We start from the raw sequence: 18,554 nt of genomic DNA on the forward strand, positions 1-18,554 counted from the left end.
ACCAATCAACATGCATGGGCACCTGATTTCAGTGCTAACCTGTGCTCCTGTGACTCACATCCACTTCTGATCTCAAATAACTGGCCAGGTTTTGTTGATCTGAAGTTTTTAAACTTTTGTACTATACTATTAAGAGCCACACTTCTGTAAGTGTAGAATTTTTGGAGATTGGACACTGCCAATACTAATTTACATGAGATTAGAATTTTCAAATAGAAATACAACATCACAGAAGTCTAACTATAATAACTGCATATGGCAATGCCATATTTAAATACTTACAGCTATCTGGCATTCCTTCGAAAATTAACAGCTGATGTCCTTAGTATAATAAACTTTGCCATGCTCTGTTGAAAGCAACTTCTAACCACTTCACATCTAAAAAATTCTGACATACTGGTATTTCTTAAACCTGCAGCAATAAGAGAAGGAGGAAACAAGTTGAGAACATTTCTTTAATAAATTCTTTTTAAAAAAATAGTGGTGAGTTGTTTCTCTACAGCATTTATTTCCAGTTTTCAAGTAGCATTTTTATTTAAATAAAGTCTTTAAGAGGTGAACATGTAACAATGAAAAGTCATTTTACAAAAGCTTTGCACAAAACATACTGAAATTACAGAGCAGTGATCAAAATTAAGCAAGAGAAGTATGACCCCAAACAAAATGTTCCATTTACTGAATAATTTCCATGGAGTTGTGCTTGTCAACTTCTGGAATATCTGTTAAGTGATGAAAAAAAGGACGACCATGAACACAGCCTTTATTTTCCCTTCCAAGCTGTTGCTTCATCCTGTAAATTGTGTTTTGCACATCTTCTTTTGACAAATGTAAGGGCAGCTGCCGAGCTAAACGTACTGCTTCTCCCTGTGGAAAGGAAGAACAAAACCAAAACACCAATAGTTTTAAAGGACCGCTTTTTAGCACTTTATCCTGGGGCTACCAGAAAGCAGGAATTAAGCACTCACTACTTAAAGGTCATTCTTTTCTGCTGCTAAATATTCCAAACCTCAGAAATCTAAACATAACTTTAAACATATCTTCTTACTGGTCAGTTCATGACATTTCTACAATGGAGGCATGTATGATCAGTCCCCCGGTTATGTTTGCACCCTTTTAACTTTTGCAAGATGCTTTATGTTTCTTACTTCCTGTTGTCACCAGCATCAGCTGTACATGTTTACCAGTTCACAAGACAAATTTCACACCACAAACTTTAGAAATATCATAAATTAATTCAGCAGTCAGTAAGTAAAATTTGAAAAACTTCAAAATTAGCAAAACTTCATAGATTCATTTTTTTTACTATGGCCTGCTGTATTCACTTAGAAGGCAGGAAGGACTATTAAAGCACCCACCCTCAAAGAACTAAGGAACTTCAAAAAGAAGTTTTGTTTCCTCCTCCAAGATGGGCTTTCCTGCCACTGCCTTCTCTTCTGGACTTAAGTCATGTTGCCTAGACAGAAATGTATGTGGCACACAACCTCCCTCCTGTATAAACCTGAGCACCATTCATAATGATTTCATCTAAATTATCTCATGTTCTTTGTCTGAGATTTTCTCCCACTCCTCCAAGTGAGAAAAAGATCACTGTGGTCTGTTTTATACCCTGGAAGGCTGCTGCTTCAACCTTTACCCTATTCTTTCTTCTGCATCTATCAACTGACAGCAAAAGCTGCAGACATGCTGCCTGCTCAAACATGAAATGAATGACTGAAGTTGTGATTCTGAACATGACAGTGAATGGCACTTCCAGTGTTTACCTCCCAGAATGGTCAAAGAATTCAGCACTTATTTCTGAGTAACAACTTTTATAGCTGTCTGGGCTTTTTTACAAACCATTCCTGTCTCAACACTCAATTTACCCCTTCTTTAAGCTTTTTTCCTTAGTGCATGAGAGTGGTTCTACTGTACACAACAGAATCACTTGCTGCAGAGGCAGCTTACTACCCCCAAAAGGGAAAGATTTGTGTAATAATGCTTAAAAGATAAAACACATAACTGTGTAAGTATGTGCCTATGTCCCAGTTTGAAGTAACCTGATTCAGGAAGGCATGTTATAAATGCTTAAATAAGAAGAGACTTTACATATATTTTGGTAACCTTTTTGAAGAGAATTGGTATTAAAGAGCATTAGTGAAACAGCTAGACAAGAAGTGATTACTATTACTCTTGGTTACTCCAGTTTTAACTGGTATCACATCTATTAGCTGTCTCTGAAATGTCATGCCGTTACTGTCTCTGGATGGACAATTTATTTATTTGCACAAAAAAATATTAACATGAGTCACTGCCATTCTCTGGCAGTTTTGTATCCTAACATGCAGAAATGCCTTTCTAGTCTGAAAAGTGCCTTACAGAGGAAACACTTTGTGAACATCAGCTTTTGGCATGTGCTGTAACACACTGAGTGACTACTTTTGGGTATGTCTGATGGAAGTATTTTGGTAAGGAACGCACAACTTGGAGAGGATATGATACTCCCTTTTTCAAGAAAAGAGAACAACTTCTGTTTAGAATACAATGAAATTAATTAAAACACAAAGCTGAAGAAAGATTTTCAAGCTGTTTCAGGAATTATTACAAGTTTAGCTGGCTAGTACTAAAAGAAAGCTTCTGTCTCACCTCCAAGTAATTTATCACTTTGAGAGGCCTACATTCATATACTTCCTTTGCATTTCTGTTAACAACTGCATTCAGAATTTCTTTCAAATCAGAAATTCCGTAATATGGCAGACAATTTGCCATCCCTTCTATTTCCAGATGACTTTCTGCAGCCGTAACACCTGAAAATACAAAAACAAAACAGAAATTCATGCACTGCTTTAGTTTCTATTCTATAGCAATTCACAGAAAATTAAACTGCTGCAAAGTCATTTAGTGCTTTAGTCCAATACAATTAGGAAACTATTTTGTTCCTCCCTTGGAATGAAAAGCATTTATTTGCACAATGTTTCATTATGATGATGTGTGTTTATTCACATCACAAATGTCTCAGCTTACATTAATCCAAATCCTAGCTGGCACTGTTTAATGCTTAAAACATTTGCAGCATTCCCAGTCTTGAGTGCAGCTCAACTTTATGTATGTTTAATTAAAGCTTCTGTGCCTTTAATTAAACATACATAAAATTGAAGTTGAAGCTAGCAATAAGACACAGTTTCATTTGAAAAAAATTAAAACTGTGTTGGCACTATTTCCTACATAACAGGTTTAAACATCTGTAGAGTTCAAATGTTATCATAACAAATTCAGATTCTACTGAAATAAAAAGCAGTTTTTTCTCCTACCACATCTGAAGAAAAACTCAAACCCATAGAACTAGAGGCTCTGTGACTGACTTCATATTATCATTCATATGTTATCACTGCTGGAGCAGGTAACACTCTGAGTAAGAATTATGAATAAAAAATTAAACAGCCTTTCTAACCGAGTATCTATTCAAGCATTAAGGTCAATACTATTTCCCATCTTATTCACATTACAGGAAAAAAAATTGATTGAAGTTTTTCCTGTACAGCAATTTTTTTTTCCATTCCCAGTTAGAAGCAAGTTCTCTGGTGGTCAAGCTCACACATTCTCATTCAGTCCTTCAGACTACCTACTCATTCATGTTGGGAGCACAGAAACCTCAGCTCAACCTGCACAGCTAGCTTCCCTTTTCTTACACTACAAGTCTAATAAGTACAAACTTTGACACAGACAGCACAGAAAAATTCTATTACTAATGAAAATAAATCCACTCTTGTGTAATGGCTCCAGGTAGGATAAATTACCTTCAGCTCAAGTCACAAATGGCTTTTGTAAAGTCAAAAGACTTGGAGACAAATAGATAGCTTCAAGGTGGATTAAACTAACGAACTGTCACAAGGGACAATTCCTGTTCCTAATCCAAACAACAATATGAAATATTTCAGAAGTGACAGAAAATACATATGCAACATGAGTCAACAAAACATACTTTCATTAGCTGGCAGAATGAAGCTGAATTATCCATGTCCAGGCACTGTTTATTTGACAGTCATTAAACAAGAGCAGAGATGAACAGGATAACTGTGCAGGTTGAAACTTTTCCTAAATATGGGTGTGTCACTAGGTACATAATGCTCTTGGGCCTTTTTAAGTTTCATGGTATGAGATACTTTGACCAGTGGGAATTCAATATAGGAAACAGCCCCTCATCCCCCACCCCCCAAAAATCACATAACCTTCCAGCAATGTATTAAACATCTGAAACTTTATTTCATTTTTCACCCAGCTTTGTCTTCCTTCTCTTTTTCAAGCTGCCTTCCCCTAATCACGGCCAGCAAGCAGAGACATATTTTTATATAATACTGCAAACCCGTGTTAGGATTCAGCTTAAGGCAAAATGTTAAATTATATGAAAGTTTGTCAGATATAAAGGTAAGAAAAGATTATATACTATGCTAATATTTCCCCATGGGCAAGCCTGTCAGTAAGGGACAGGAGGAAAAGATAAAGGCTCTTTTTAAAATCTCCTTCAGCTCTTTTCTCTTAATTTTTGTCCTATATTAGATTTAATTACAGATTAGATTTGAGGAACTATTCCAGACCATTTGATTATGCTGCTTTCTCTCTAAAATTAGAACACAGTCTATTTGAAAACCTTTCAATACCCCTCTATTTGCTACCAAAGACAGGACACAAATTTTTTTTAAGTTTCAAGTATTTAGACATTATGTTTAGAAACTTTTATTTCCTGTTCCTCCTTTTAAAATTTTATGAACAAGTGAGGTTCTGGATTTGCAAAACATTTTTTCATATACTCTTCAGCTTCACCACTAGCCATTGTTCCATCTTCAAATTTTGACAGCCAGATTTGACTTCACCATTTTTCTCTTTCATCTGAAAGTCAAAGCAGGCTTGAAAGAGTTTAATGTAAGAACAAACAATACAAACCCTGGCTAAGGGAGGTTTATTTCTCTAGTATTTCTGTTTGTGGACATTATCCTTTTAACATTCTTTAAACTGCAATGCAGCCCATTTGCATGCTGATTAACAAGTATTTATCTGCAGGTCTCTGCAGGAACTCTGGTATTGGCAACACTTGATGATATAAGCAGATGTCCAGGCCTCAGTGTACTTGTAAATTTTTGACAAAATATATATTAAGATTTTTGAGTATTCAAACAGCAGACCTGAAACAGTTGCCATGGTAGCTTCTCTGAAATACTTTGCAACTTCCAAGGGAAGTATTTCCATGAACAAATAAACTAGCTTTCAAATGAGTAAAAATGTGGATTTCTCATTGTTACAAATTTCCTCTTTCTCCCTTCCAAACAAAGCACTTACAATCATCTTTGGATAACTCCTTCTTGATGGCCAGGAAAATCTGTTCCCTTCCAGCTGCCACCTAGATTACGTGACACCATAACACTGTCTATCTCCCAGACTATGGTCAAAATCAAACAGAAATAAAATTGCAGCATGGTTTTCCACTGGTGGGTTACAAGAGCTAAGGCACTTTATATCGCCAAGAACAATGGGTTATTTACCTACTACTGCTCTTTGAGGCCTTATAAGCACCTTTGTACATACTCATGTTGACTACATGAGGCAGACAATTCTACCCTAAAAGCCTGCCTTAGAGCATAGCCTAAGACCCAGCATTGATACAATACCAGCTAAGGTGTGCTCCTTGGTGTCAGTCCCTCTCCAGTCAAGAATTCCATCTCCCTCTAGGCCTTTCCCAAAGGCAAACAGACAGATGTGCAGTGAAGGCACATATAATAAACACATCTTAAGAAGAATTGGACAGAAAGTAATCCATCTTACTTCTTGAAATGTTCCCTGCACATAGGGGTCACTGTGAGCAAACAAATGCCTGGCAGGTCCCAGAACACTGAGTATTAAGTAATTTGCTTTATTAAGTAAAAGCAAACAGACTGCTCTCCCAAAGGTAGCATCACTTGGAGCCTCAGTAAGGCCAGAACATGAGGGGGTGGGAGGGCAGTGGAAGACAGACTGGAGCTCAGCGTCACAGCTTTGCAAATTACAACAACTGGCACATTCCACAAAGAAACCATTGATTTTGCCTAACTGACACACTGACAGCAAGAAGTGTTTTCTTGGCTATTTCACAACATGTTTTTCACTGTGAGCTATCCAGAGAAAAATCTAGTTGAAAACTCCTTAGACTGATGAGCAGTTAATATTAAGGGAATCAGGAAGACAATACAAAGATCTTAGCCTACCAAAAACATGAAGCAGAGGGGGCACTTCCAAAGTGTAGGATGCTTGGAACAACTTTGGTTGCAGTCATAGAGAGTCTCTGAAGAGAGTAAAGGTAGATTGCCTTTCTGTCTTCTAGCATGAGCACATTCAAAAGGCAGACTTATCTTTAAATGAAACAATTTGCAAGTAAGACCTCTAACTCCCACACTTTTGCAAAAATTAACATCCAAAGGTACATTTGTGAAAATACAGATGTTTAAACAGTTTTCCCACCAAAATGGCAGAACAAGAATAAAACTCCGTGTGGAACTGAATTCTTGTCAGGAGGAAAACAGCTAATTAGACCTTTCAAAAATCTACCAAGAGTAGAGTATCCAGTGCCAAATGGTGCCATGGGGTTCAGAGGAAGGCCTGCGAGAAAGACTCCTGGTAAATTAAAGCTCAGAACCACCCCACTAATTAAAAGGTATTGGTCATTAAAGAACAGAGTTGTATTTCTATGAATTCCAAGCACTGCAAGGGAATAAGATTCAATTTCTGAGTATTAATCCCAAGATTAATGCAAGATTAATGAATGCCTCATTTTTTATCCTATGAATGACACTGCCCCTAGCATGTCATCCAAATAAGGAAAATTTAATACTTCATGGATGGGTTGTTTTTCAAGTAAGAAACCACAAGAATGAAAATCTTCATAAAAAGCCCCTCTGTGCCACAAGTTGACAGAAGCTAAGATTCTGAACTGCAAAGAAGCATTTTAAAAAAAGATAAGTTGAGATGCAAGCCTAATGCAACAGAGGAATTACTGGTCACATTCCAAATCAAGGCAGCTGCTATGGGGTTTCTTTAATAAATAAGCAGTCAGTTCTGTAAAACACCCCAACTCCATAAGAAAATAAGGAATAAACCTATGGTCCTATATTTAAATTTAAATTGTTACAGTCATCTAGGAAACTGTCCTAGTGGGGTGCACAATACCAAAGGCAAGAGGTCCGATGTTCCAAATTAGTATCGGTATAATGAGTAGACTTAATATATGGTAATGAGCAGTAATACTCTGGGTCCTCTTCTTCTTTGGTAGAAGAATATCTGTAGAGATTTAAACAAATAATCAATGCAAACTACTGGACTGACTGACCTCTTCAGAGACCGCTATGGGTCAAGGAAAGCCTCTCCTATGACTAAAACTGCTGAATGTTGAATTGGAGCAGCTAAATTTCCTTTGCACATGTTTTGGGAGGTACCTTAGAGCTAATGACGGCATCACAGACTTATTTGCATGGATCAACAGAAAGGCTTGTTATTTTGCAAGAAGAAATTACCAGAAATATCACTCCTTTGCAGGAAGAAATTACCAGAAATGCACGTTGAAATTAAAATCTTAAGAAATCAATCAACCAATCAATCTGCTTGTGATGTAAGAGGATCTCTCCGTCAGAAAAACTTTCTATTACAGAAAATAAAGCTCTTCACTCAGGATGAAAAAGGAAGCCATGCATACTAACAAGTGCTAATAAGTGTCTATTAATGAGAAATCAATCAGCAGTCAGAAAGGAGTTATCTATTATGACCATATTAGGGCTGAAGTCCCAGAGGAAAACACAGACTTCTGAATGTGTTGCAGTGGACCCTGACAGAGAGAAAGAGTTGATAGTTCAGTTTAGTTAAAAACAGCAAATATTAGGACTGATCTAATTAACCCAAAAAGTTAGGAAAAAAATAGTTACAAAGGTGGTGTGCACAGAGAATGGGGTTGTGGTGTGCTCCTATGGATGCTGCTAAGGAGAAACTCTACAATTACCACAGGTTAATGGCACATTTCCATTCTAGGACCACTTCACAGCAAGCTGTCACTTTACCATCCACCATGCAAAGTAGGAACCTCTGGCCCCAAAAATTAACGATATATCTTGAAGAAACAAAACTTTTCTGAAGAAAATTCTAGTTCAAAAACATCAGAATGCCTCTCTTTCAGGATGTGTCTGAATTTCAAAAATCCCACAAAAAGAAACACTGAATATAGACAGTGAAAAAAAGTAATGGTTCTATAAGGATTGTGAAAGACGTTTATGAAACAAACTTTCTAAAGTCAAACAAACTGGTTTTCTCAGATCTGAGAAATTCTACAGAATACTCAGGTCTAAGTGGGACAAATCACTCCAGGTATGCAGGTTCCTTTCTGTAAAGATTATACAAGAACCTATGAATTAAATAACCTTAAACTTCATAGTGAAATTCCACAGAAGGACACATTAAGAATGTTAAAAAATAATACCCATGTCTAAAAAATCAACTCTAATAAGTATTTGTAGAAGATTTCAGGGACAAGTTTAAGAAATAGAGGAGAAAAATTGATTAAGTCATAAGTAGAAATCCTTGGGTCAACTGGAAAAAAGCTGGGAGAAATTCCATTTGCTTGCTGGTATTTCTATCTTCATCTGCAGAGGTATGCTCTTTTAATAAAAGAGGTTGTAACTGCTGTAATGTCATCAGCAGAAGCTTATAAACATGACTGACAAGACTCAGATGTTATTAAATTTTCACTCAAGTAGTTAAAATAGAAGAGTGGGACAAAGAACTGAATTAGATTCCCATTCTTTACCAGGCTATTCCTAAGGTTCATCAACCTCCACAGTGCATACAAAGCACTTTCACTAACTGTAAATGAAAGGTGAACAGTTTCCTTGAGATTTCATTTCCTTGAATTTACATCTGAGGAACATAGGATGAGAAGACTACTTCCCAGTTACTGTGTCAAGTCTTTTGCTATTATAGTGTTACAATGCTGCTCTTAAACTAAACAAGCCATCTTGAAAGTAGTTTCCAATTTGGTTTTGGCCAAGACAGCCAATTTTGTTCAGAGTTGCTAGTATGGGGCTGTTTTGGATTCGTGCAGGCAACAGTGTTGGTAATACAGGGAAGTTTTTGTTGTAGCTGAGCAGGGCTAACACAGCATCAAGGTTCTTTCTGCTCTTCACCCCACCCCACCAGTGAGGAGGCTGGGGGTGCACAAGGAGCTGGGAGGGGACACAGCTGGGCAGCTGACCCCAGCTGACCAAAGGGACATTCCAGACCATGTGGCATCAAGCTCCACACATAGAGCTGGGGGATGGAGAAGGAAGCGGGGTGGTGTGATGATGTTTGTCCTCCCAAATCACCATTACATGGGATGGAGCCCAGCTTTTCTGGAGAGAGCTGAACACCTGCCTGCTCATGTGAAACAGTGAATTTTCCTTTTTTTGTTTCATTTCTGTACACAACTTCTGCTTTACCTGTTAAACTGTCTTTATATCTCAGCCCAGAAGTTTTCTCACTTTTACCCTTTCAATTCTATCCCCCATCCTGCTGAGTCAGGAGTGAATGAGTGGCTGTGCAGGACTGAGCTGCTGGCTGGGGTTAAACCTGACACATCTGCAGTACTACAAGACTGGTCAGCAAACTCTCTGTTGCTGAAATAAACTAGAAATTAAACTCTTCACTCAGGATGAAAAATGAATTGTCTTCAAATTTTCACATTTGATTTATTCACATCAAGTTTACATTTAACTAGATTTTGAACAAACTTAGAATTTCAGCAGGTAAAAAAAAAAAAAAGTTGGTGAGCAAAACTGTTAAGCCACAATCCCCCTCTCCCATATTTTCCTAGGGACATATCATAGAACTCCTCAGCTTTTGATCTGCTTGTCTGAATAAAAAATGTAAGAGCTGCCTCTTACAGTACATGCATTATTTCCCCAATTATTCACTCCACGATTATTATTATGATTAATACCAACACCTCTTCTACTAAGGTGTTGATATTTATGTATTTATTAGTCTGTCAGAAAGAAGTTTCCTTGTTTTTGCTGTGCATGATTTAGTAAGGAAAACAGCTTTGGCTCTGTTCTTCACAAGAGCCAGGCTCTGAGTGAAGGAGTTGGTCTACATCCCTTTTTTGTACCTACCCTTAAAAGATCCCATATGTTACAGTACATCTGTCATCACTGTACATATGTGGGGATCTGTAACACATGAAGCTATAGCATTTCTAACAGCTCTTATGGCCAATCTTTTCCCTGAGCTGTCAGCTAGGTGCTACCCCCAAAGACGCTTGCTTTTCTTAGAATTCTGCTACAGAATTCGTGATCTGCAGAACCAATAGTGGGTCACCTCTGTGTTTCCAACACATCCCTGGAAATTGTTTTTCAGAAAGATGTAAAAATATTTGAGCTTTCTTGATAAAGTAGAAGAATCTTAGATGAAATGCATTTATTCTGTGATCAACAGACATTATACTGAAATACTGGAAAGCATATTCCTTCAAAACCTCCTTCATTTCCTGACAAAAGGTACGGCAATCCTCTGACCATCTCCTTGCTGGCCCCTTTGGGCTCTGGGTTACAATTTTAATAGAAAAGAATGACATTAACCAGGACCCAGCTCCTTACTGGACCTCCTTAACTGCTCAGCAGTACAGGAGTAATCAGCTAAAGCACATACCTGCAGAAGGTGCCTGGGCTAAGGAATTCTTACCAGTTTAATCTAAATTATGTTAGAACTGCAATTAAGGATATGGCCATTGAGCATTTTGAGAAAAGAAGAAAGCAGTGAGGAAAACATGGATTTCAGAGCATTCTTTGAAATACTATTAAAGTTTTCTGTTCAGGCATCAGTTTCCATTACTCAATGTTCTGTGTGAAAGATTACATTCTTTGCCAAGAAATAAAATCTCAATGTTAAGGAAAGCAGAATGCTAGTGCTTTAAAAGACAAGGTGATGCAAAATAACATGATCCACGTTAAATATAATTTAAATAACTAAATCATAAGAAACATACTCCAATGTAACTAATAGATTTTAAAACCATCATACCTTCTATCACTTTTATCTGGAATCCATTTGCCACAAGCCTTGGATCTGACAAATAACATGATCCATGGAAACTCTGGTTCTTCTGCATTTTATAAAGAGCAGCCATATACTGAGATCCACCAATAAGACTGGAAAAAAAATCCTCAAAGTGTTAAAAAAACAACATCCCTTATGTGAAAATTACAAGTATGTAAAAACCACAGAAAAAGGTAGCAAATGATAAGGAGTGATCGAGATTTTTAAAAGCATTTTGGAAAAGCAATTTGTTTAAAGAAACAAAATGAGAACTATTCTCTTATCTTAGTGAGGGACTGAGCTTAGGCATACAGTAACAATAATTCTATCAGCCATTCCCTAATTCTTGGGGGAAAGTCAGCTACAGTGAAATTGTGAAAATGTGGAGCATTTAATTTTCTTCTGGGGGAGGAAATTTGTATTTGGTGCACTACCAATTAAACTGGTCAAAAATCATAGTTATTTAAATTAGAATAAGACGAAGCGTGCTCATTACTTCAAGAATAAAAAGAATAAGAACCAAAAATCTGTTTTAATAGCTAAGTGAGCGCACAAATGAGCACAGCATTAGCAAACAGGGCCTTGCCAGAGTTCAGAGTTTATTTGATAAATAATTATCAAATGATGTTTTAAGTAACATACACATTTTTCCTCAATAGTACTATACCTGTCTGTTAACACAATTGGATTGTCCAGTTTCTGTGCTGGAAGCTTATGGTTCACCAATAATCTCTTACATAGCAGGGCCTCTTCCAATCTATATGGATTCAGCAACTTTACATTTTTTTCAGTAGCAAATATCCAGACATCAGGAAAACTCTGACGACGGATCAGGAAAAGCTCGTGTTCATCTGAAGCATTTCTCTCTTGTCTCTGAAGGTGACGTCTACACAAACTCAGAGAAAAAGGCACTCTCACAATTTTCACAGGCTGTTCCATTTTCCCCTTCTTTTCAATCTGGTCATGAAATATCTTGTCAAGCTTCTGCTGGTCAGATGCAGCATTCTTTAGCTTGGATTTGTGTTTTTCTGCCTCCTTTGCCGGTCGGTGCATTGGCTGTGCATTGGCTTTCTTGACCTCTCTGTTGTACCGTTCCTGGTCCTTAGTGGCTTTCATTTTATAACTTAGAGGAGAAAACAAACCAGTAGCATCAGCAGACAAAAATCTCCAAATCCCAGCCACTAACACACTAAAGCAGAAGGAAAGGTAACCATTTCAACAGCCAAGAACCACATCCACGGTCCATTCAGGTACCCACATCAATATGCTGCCCACTGCCATGGAGATGGTCACTGTGCCTCTATTACATCACACCTTGAACAAAAGCTGGAGATTTTCCTTCATCAAGACAGCCAGCAAAACCTCAATTACTGTTAGGGGGAGGAACTATTACTGTAAGGAATACAGTGCATCATATAAAGATCTACAGCAAGATTCTTTTCACCTCAGTCTGTTGTTTAATTTGCAATCAAATACAGAGTTTTGGAAGGAGTTTTTTGTCAAAGGCACATCCAGCTCAATTCACAAAGTAATTTAAACTTCTAGAGCTCTACAGCCTTCTAGGGGAGGCCATGGGGGTGGCAGGACTTTGGAGCTTGATTAATTTCCCAAGCACCAGGCCTTACTTAATAAAAGCATATCTGATTTCAAATGGCCTAAAATTAGCCATATAAAGTGTTAAAAATACAGAATATGTATGATTATCACAGAATTCTGTAAGTAATAATCAATCTTACCAGTTTTCCAAAAACAGTCAATAAAAAACTACTCCTAAATGCTGTCTAAATGGTTAAAACATTACTACATACTAAACCTCTACAACATGAATGGATTCTTAATGAGTTTATAAATGTCAGGGAGATAACTAAACTTTTATAGGTCCCAAGTTTATGCTTGTCTACTGCATATGAATTTTACTTTTCTGAAAGCAAAGGGTATGATTTGCTGAACTCCCTATTTTTGCCCTTACTTGATATTCTGAATTCTAGAAGGTAATTCAAACCAGTCTAATCTTCAATTAAAACAAAACCAAAAAAAAGTAGTACTATCATATGTTAGTATTGGAAATAAGTATTTTAGCTGGTCATATTTATTTATTGCTACTTGCTGGAACAGTTTGATTCAATTATGTGTATGCACGCTGGAAAATTAAGGTCAACAAAAGGGTCACCATTTGCAATTAATTATGATGTGCTAGCATTCACATATGGTACCAATATTTAGTTAACTAAAAAAGTCAGCTTAAATAGTTTCTTGCAATAAATCACGTCCTAGAAAATATGGAGCAAACATTAAGATAAAAAACATCTGCTGCTTTTAAAATGAATGGACGACATCACTTGAACAGAATTTTTTTTTAATCCCAAATTCATTTACAGCTTTGACCAGATCAATAAATACTTTGTTTTGAATAGACCTATCTGTAATGTAGAAAAATACTTAAGTGTAAGAGAACTAAGCCTTCAGTGATCACTGATAATCCAAAATGCAAGTCCTGCTTGCTTGTCAAGCTACCACCAGAAAAATTCTAGTCTTACAAACTTTGACTGTGAGCATCTTCCAAATTCATACACATCAATATCAGTGATTTGCCCAGAACCAAAGAAAAACTGCATATTTACAAACCATGAGAGAACAACTTTGCCTTTCTGAAAATCCTTCCAAAGAGGAACATATAATTAACAAGTGCTACAAGAACAGCATTTCTCTGCTTTGTGAATTAAAACTGCAAATTCAGGATCCTTTTCTGATGCTACAAAACGTAAAGCCAAGAAAACTTGCAGAAATGGATGTAAGCAGAGAGTGGAAGACTAGAATGAAGACTACTTTCAAAGGCAGCTTTGGTTTAACTAGAAAAATGGACCCATGATATATTCTTTCCCCTTTGCAATATAAATCCAAACAAAATAACTGCATACTAAAAAAATCCTTTCAATATTTGTCTCTCAGCCCTTATAAGACAAATAATCTGAATGTGAGTATTTGTTGCAAACTCTGACAGCAAAGACCACGCTACCTGAAAAAGTTTCTCCCAAGGTACAAATCTACTCATGAAGAATTACTGCAGAGTGCTGACAAGGTGATTTGTTAGTCCCATGACAACGTATGTAGCTTTGAACCTTTCCTACACCTTCAGGGTAACTACTCCTGCCACTGTTATGGCACTTGGAGGGATTTCTCCCACTCCCACCTGAGCCTGATATGCAGGAAACATTAAGGCCAGCAACACATGCAAACTGTATTAAGTAAGAACCGAGTGACTGCAAGGAATGAAACCCTTTGCAAAGCAGGGGGATATGTGATGCTGCCAGCATGGACATGCACAGAGCTTTCCTCCTCTATTATAACCTAAAGACCGTAACATTTGACATTCCGGTTGTGTAATAAATGCTGGCTTGTTTTGAAAAGGCCATCCTGTGTCACTACAAGACATCTGGTGCTTGTACTACTCCCAAAAGGGATTTAAATTAATTTAGACCTGATGGAGGGGCCACAGAGAGAAACAGAGATGCTGAAACCATGCACACTCATTGCACAAGGCAGGACTTTATCACAGAAGGATGGAGGACTGGAGCTCAGAAAATGTGGGGTTGTGCCAGCAAGGATGCATGAAGTAGAGCTGTGGCACTCGGCTGCCCTGATGGATTTACGTATGTTTTTACCTCTAGGTGGCCCAATTTATCCAGAGTACCTGGAGGCAAGACTTATGTTCTCTGCCACAAGTCCTTCTGGGCTGCTGCTCTGCAGGAAAAGTTGCCCGTGTTTCTGTTTTATATGTCTATGTTACAATTCCTATTTGCTATCCTCTGAGGCAATTTTAAGATCATAAATGTAGAAAGGTATCTACAGATATAAAGCTGGTATCTATAGATACAAGTAGTGGTGAATTCTTCATTTCCTTCAACAGCCATGGGATTCAATCCTACATATAAGGAAAATACATATACACTGTGTATAATATATTGCATTCAATCCTACATATAAGGAAAATTTGATTACCAGAGAGGTCTCTTTCCTGAACTAATGCAAAGTTAATCTGTAGGCACACTCTTTAACATAACAGTTGTACCAGGAAAGCAACCATGAAATCTCAAAAGCTAAAGCAGAGCAAATTAAAATTTTCTGAAGCAGCTGGCAGAACCTTTTGTTTCATTTCATCAAAACCATGAATATAATTGGAGTAGATTTCTACTATTACATTAATATTTCTGCTTATGCAGAGATGGACAAACCACTTTCTCACATATATGGGTTTCTGACCATGGCATGTTGTTTGCAAAGTAAACTTTAAATTAGGCAAACCAGAAGATAAGTAAAAAGGTTCCACTTAACACTGACATAGCTGACATTCAGAACAATGCAGATGGCTTATTAAAGTATTTCCTTTTCTTGCAGATTTCAAAAACTCAGTGACAATTCACTTTAGAAAAATATGGAATTTAGTTATTCAGACTGCAACCCAGGAAGACTTGGTCTTGTTTGAAACAGATTAAAATTCAGACTGTGCTACAGTCCCTGAACCAGCTCTGGAATAGCTGTTTAAGGGAAAAAGTAATTCCTTGTGTCATTTGATTGGGTTTTGCAAATACAATTGTGAGGCAGCCTAAATGAACAAATGAAATTTAGTGGAATGGAATTTAGCCAATGTTCAAGTACCAAAGTTCCTAAAAAATAATTCTCACTTTATAGCAATAAAGTTGAAAAATCTCTGAAGAACTCTACAGTGCCTCATCCATCACTCGGCTGGTTTTCAAGGACAGTGCATTGGGAGTGCTACAGTAAAGGCTGCCCTTACAAGTTTGTAGGATTCAAAGAGTTCAGCAGAACTGTTCCTAACTACTGCTGTCCTTAATCTAACTGCTGCACAGCACAGTGGCAAAACTAATAATTCCAATCATGAGTGCACAACTGCACACAGCAAAACACAATTCACAAGAGTGATTCTGATCCTGAGAAGCCAAAAAATATTATCTATTTTTTCATAAATAACTGGAATGTTACAATTTTTTAAATTCATTACAAGTGACTTTCTGGTAGTTTCCAGATTCAGAAGCAAGACACAGACCAAACTTACTTCTGTTTTTCTTCTTCATTCAAATTCTTCCACTGCTCTTCAATTGTCAGCAGGATGTCATTCATGCTGGTCTTTGGATTATCATTTATCAATTTTGGACGACATTCATGTGTGAAAAATTCAAATGCAGACTTTGGTTTCTTTATTATTCTGCTATTAATTAAGTCATAAGCTGTCACACGTCCAAATTTTTCACTTATCAAATTTTTTTTCTTTATGCTTTGATTAGAGCTTTGTGGATCATAGCTTTTTTCAACAGTATATTCCTTTCGCTCATTAGTTGTCCCTCCAACTTCAGGAATCAAGATCTTAACAGGTTCCAGCTTATCTCCCAGACAGTCTTTAAATGCATTTCCCATACTCCGGCTATCAGCAGAGATTTCAGGTAGGTCCTTAGGGACTAAGGCTTCCTCATTTTTATCTATTTTGTCAATATTATCAGAAATCAAAAGCTGCTCGTTGGCTTTTTTAGACTCAGGGTCCACAGGAACACTATTACTTTGAATATCAGCCATATTCTGTCCATTCTGTTCCTCCTCACGCAATAAATTTAAGGAACTGTCTGGAAAGGCATCACTCTTAGAAACCTCGCTTTTGTCTAGGCGACTGTGTACATTATCACCACTAAATGTCTGATGATTTAAGCAGATCTCTGCGTTTTTTCCTGCTTGACAGTTTTGCACATCACTGCTGAGTGAAAGGAATGAAGTATGAGCATGTAGCTCATCATTTCCAGATGGTCCCATTTCATTAACAGCCACATCTGTTTGGTCTGTTCTATGAACAAACATGTCTTCTGAGGTAACATCTGTTTTATTACTTTCACCAGGGACTGCAGCAGGTAGTGGCCCATACAGTGATTTCAACACATTTTCAACTGCAAGTAAGACGGATTCCTGGAAAAAAAGGAAGAAAATACACACACAGGAGTGCACCTGAAAATGCAACTCCCAGATACCAAGAATACAGAACATTATGCAAAGTGCTCTTATTAGGAATAATTTTTAGACAAATCTGGACAGATTATTGCATTTCAGTTGTTCACACATTTCAAAAGACTCTGAACTGGACACTTTCAGCCTCAAATATTTTGTGACATGTATTCTGCTTCTTTAGTTTACTCTGATATCACAAAACCAATTAAATGATTTCTTTGTAACAGGGTTTTAACTTCCTAAACCAGTATTAGGTAAAGTTATTCCTACCTAATAAGGAGCTAGAAGTTTACAGCCAAAGCTGGTGCACCAGCAACATCCAATTTCACGTGAATGTGCTTGTGTAGGTGCTTTTATGGTGCATGTTTCCAAATCAACTTTGCACCAACTGATGGAAATGAGCAAGATAAAAAACCCAAACCCCTAAAAAATAGAAATAAATTTAAAAAAGAAAAAAAGAGAGAAAAGAAACTCCAACCTTCTTTCTTATGCCAAAGGAAAACTAGATCAAACGTAAAAATGCTGTATTAATTTTCATACAAGTGACCCTTAACAGGCAGTACATTTACAAGAGTAACACAGACAAATACAAAAGGTTTTTATGAAGGAGAGGATTAAAATAGTGGTGTCACTACCTATATTCACTTTGAGTAAGCACATTAATAACCACTAATGCAATCTTTCTAATTTCTGTGGCAGTTAATTGATGTTGTCAATAATCTATACACATAATGACAAAATAGTGCTTTGATGAGAAATGAACTCCCCTCCTGCCGACACTCACCTTAATGGTGGTGTTTAAATAGTGATTACTTGGTTTCAGTATAAAGTTAAGCATGAGATTTATACAGGATCAATTCCACTTAGCTTCTCTCACTGTAAAGCCATTTGAAACCAAAGTGGTACATGCATATATGTGACAGCATCAAAATCTTTTAAATGAACTGGGAAACTAATTTTGAAGAATCCCCTAGTTAGCCTGTTCAGTACTTTTTGATCAATACAGTGCTCTGACAAAGGCAAGCTGTCCTGTAACTAAAAAAACCCCCAAAAATCCAGTAACAGTAACAGTGTTTATGTTTGAACATTCTGGTAGTCCCAAGGCCCTTATTATGCTTATATAAAGATTCAGAACTCAAAACTAGAGTAAAACCTTAATTACCTTATAATGCAGCAAAACTTGTGTTTTATCAGGTGTTATATTCACATCCACAGCAGAGGCAGGTACAGTAATACTCAAAAAGAAAACAGGATATAAACGAGTACAGTCCTTTTGTGTCACCTGACTGTAGTACTGTCGAATTAACTAGAGATTGATTTAATAAAGAGATGTCAGTAAAGGCAATAAAATAGACAAAAATGCATAGAAACAAAATCTGACATTATAAAGCATAACTGATTTGCTAGTTTTGTCGGTTTTTCAAGTTAAAGAAAAGCTTAGAAGGTCCTCATACACATGCATGCCAGAATCATCTCCAAAAGGGCAG

At 37.0% G+C, this 18,554-nt stretch overlaps 1 protein-coding gene across 6 annotated transcripts in view; it reads right to left on the reverse strand.

Moving 5' to 3' along the window:
• Nucleotides 1–441: 441 nt before the first annotated feature.
• PMS1 (PMS1 homolog 1, mismatch repair system component) overlaps nt 442–18,554 on the reverse strand; it is a 43,598-nt gene continuing 25,485 nt past the window's right edge. For 5 of the 6 annotated variants that reach the window (XM_088058500.1, XM_014259088.2, XM_088058502.1 and 2 more), the window contains 6 exons: nt 18,230–18,373; nt 16,133–17,028; nt 11,726–12,181; nt 11,044–11,171; nt 2,623–2,783; nt 442–864 (listed from right to left, as the gene is read on the reverse strand). In XM_088058500.1, the coding sequence (XP_087914626.1) occupies nt 673–864; nt 2,623–2,783; nt 11,044–11,171; nt 11,726–12,181; nt 16,133–17,028; nt 18,230–18,373 (1,977 nt within the window). In that variant the 3' untranslated portion in view covers nt 442–672. The remainder of the gene's footprint in view (nt 865–2,622; nt 2,784–11,043; nt 11,172–11,725; nt 12,182–16,132; nt 17,029–18,229; nt 18,374–18,554) is intronic. The other variant, XM_088058501.1, reaches the window with a different exon arrangement.

Source organism: Pseudopodoces humilis, chromosome 8 (assembly GCF_049639895.1).
Source record: "Pseudopodoces humilis isolate 2021_Gansu_Grassland_sample_001 chromosome 8, ASM4963989v1, whole genome shotgun sequence".
Classification (NCBI taxonomy): Eukaryota; Metazoa; Chordata; class Aves; order Passeriformes; family Paridae; genus Pseudopodoces; species Pseudopodoces humilis.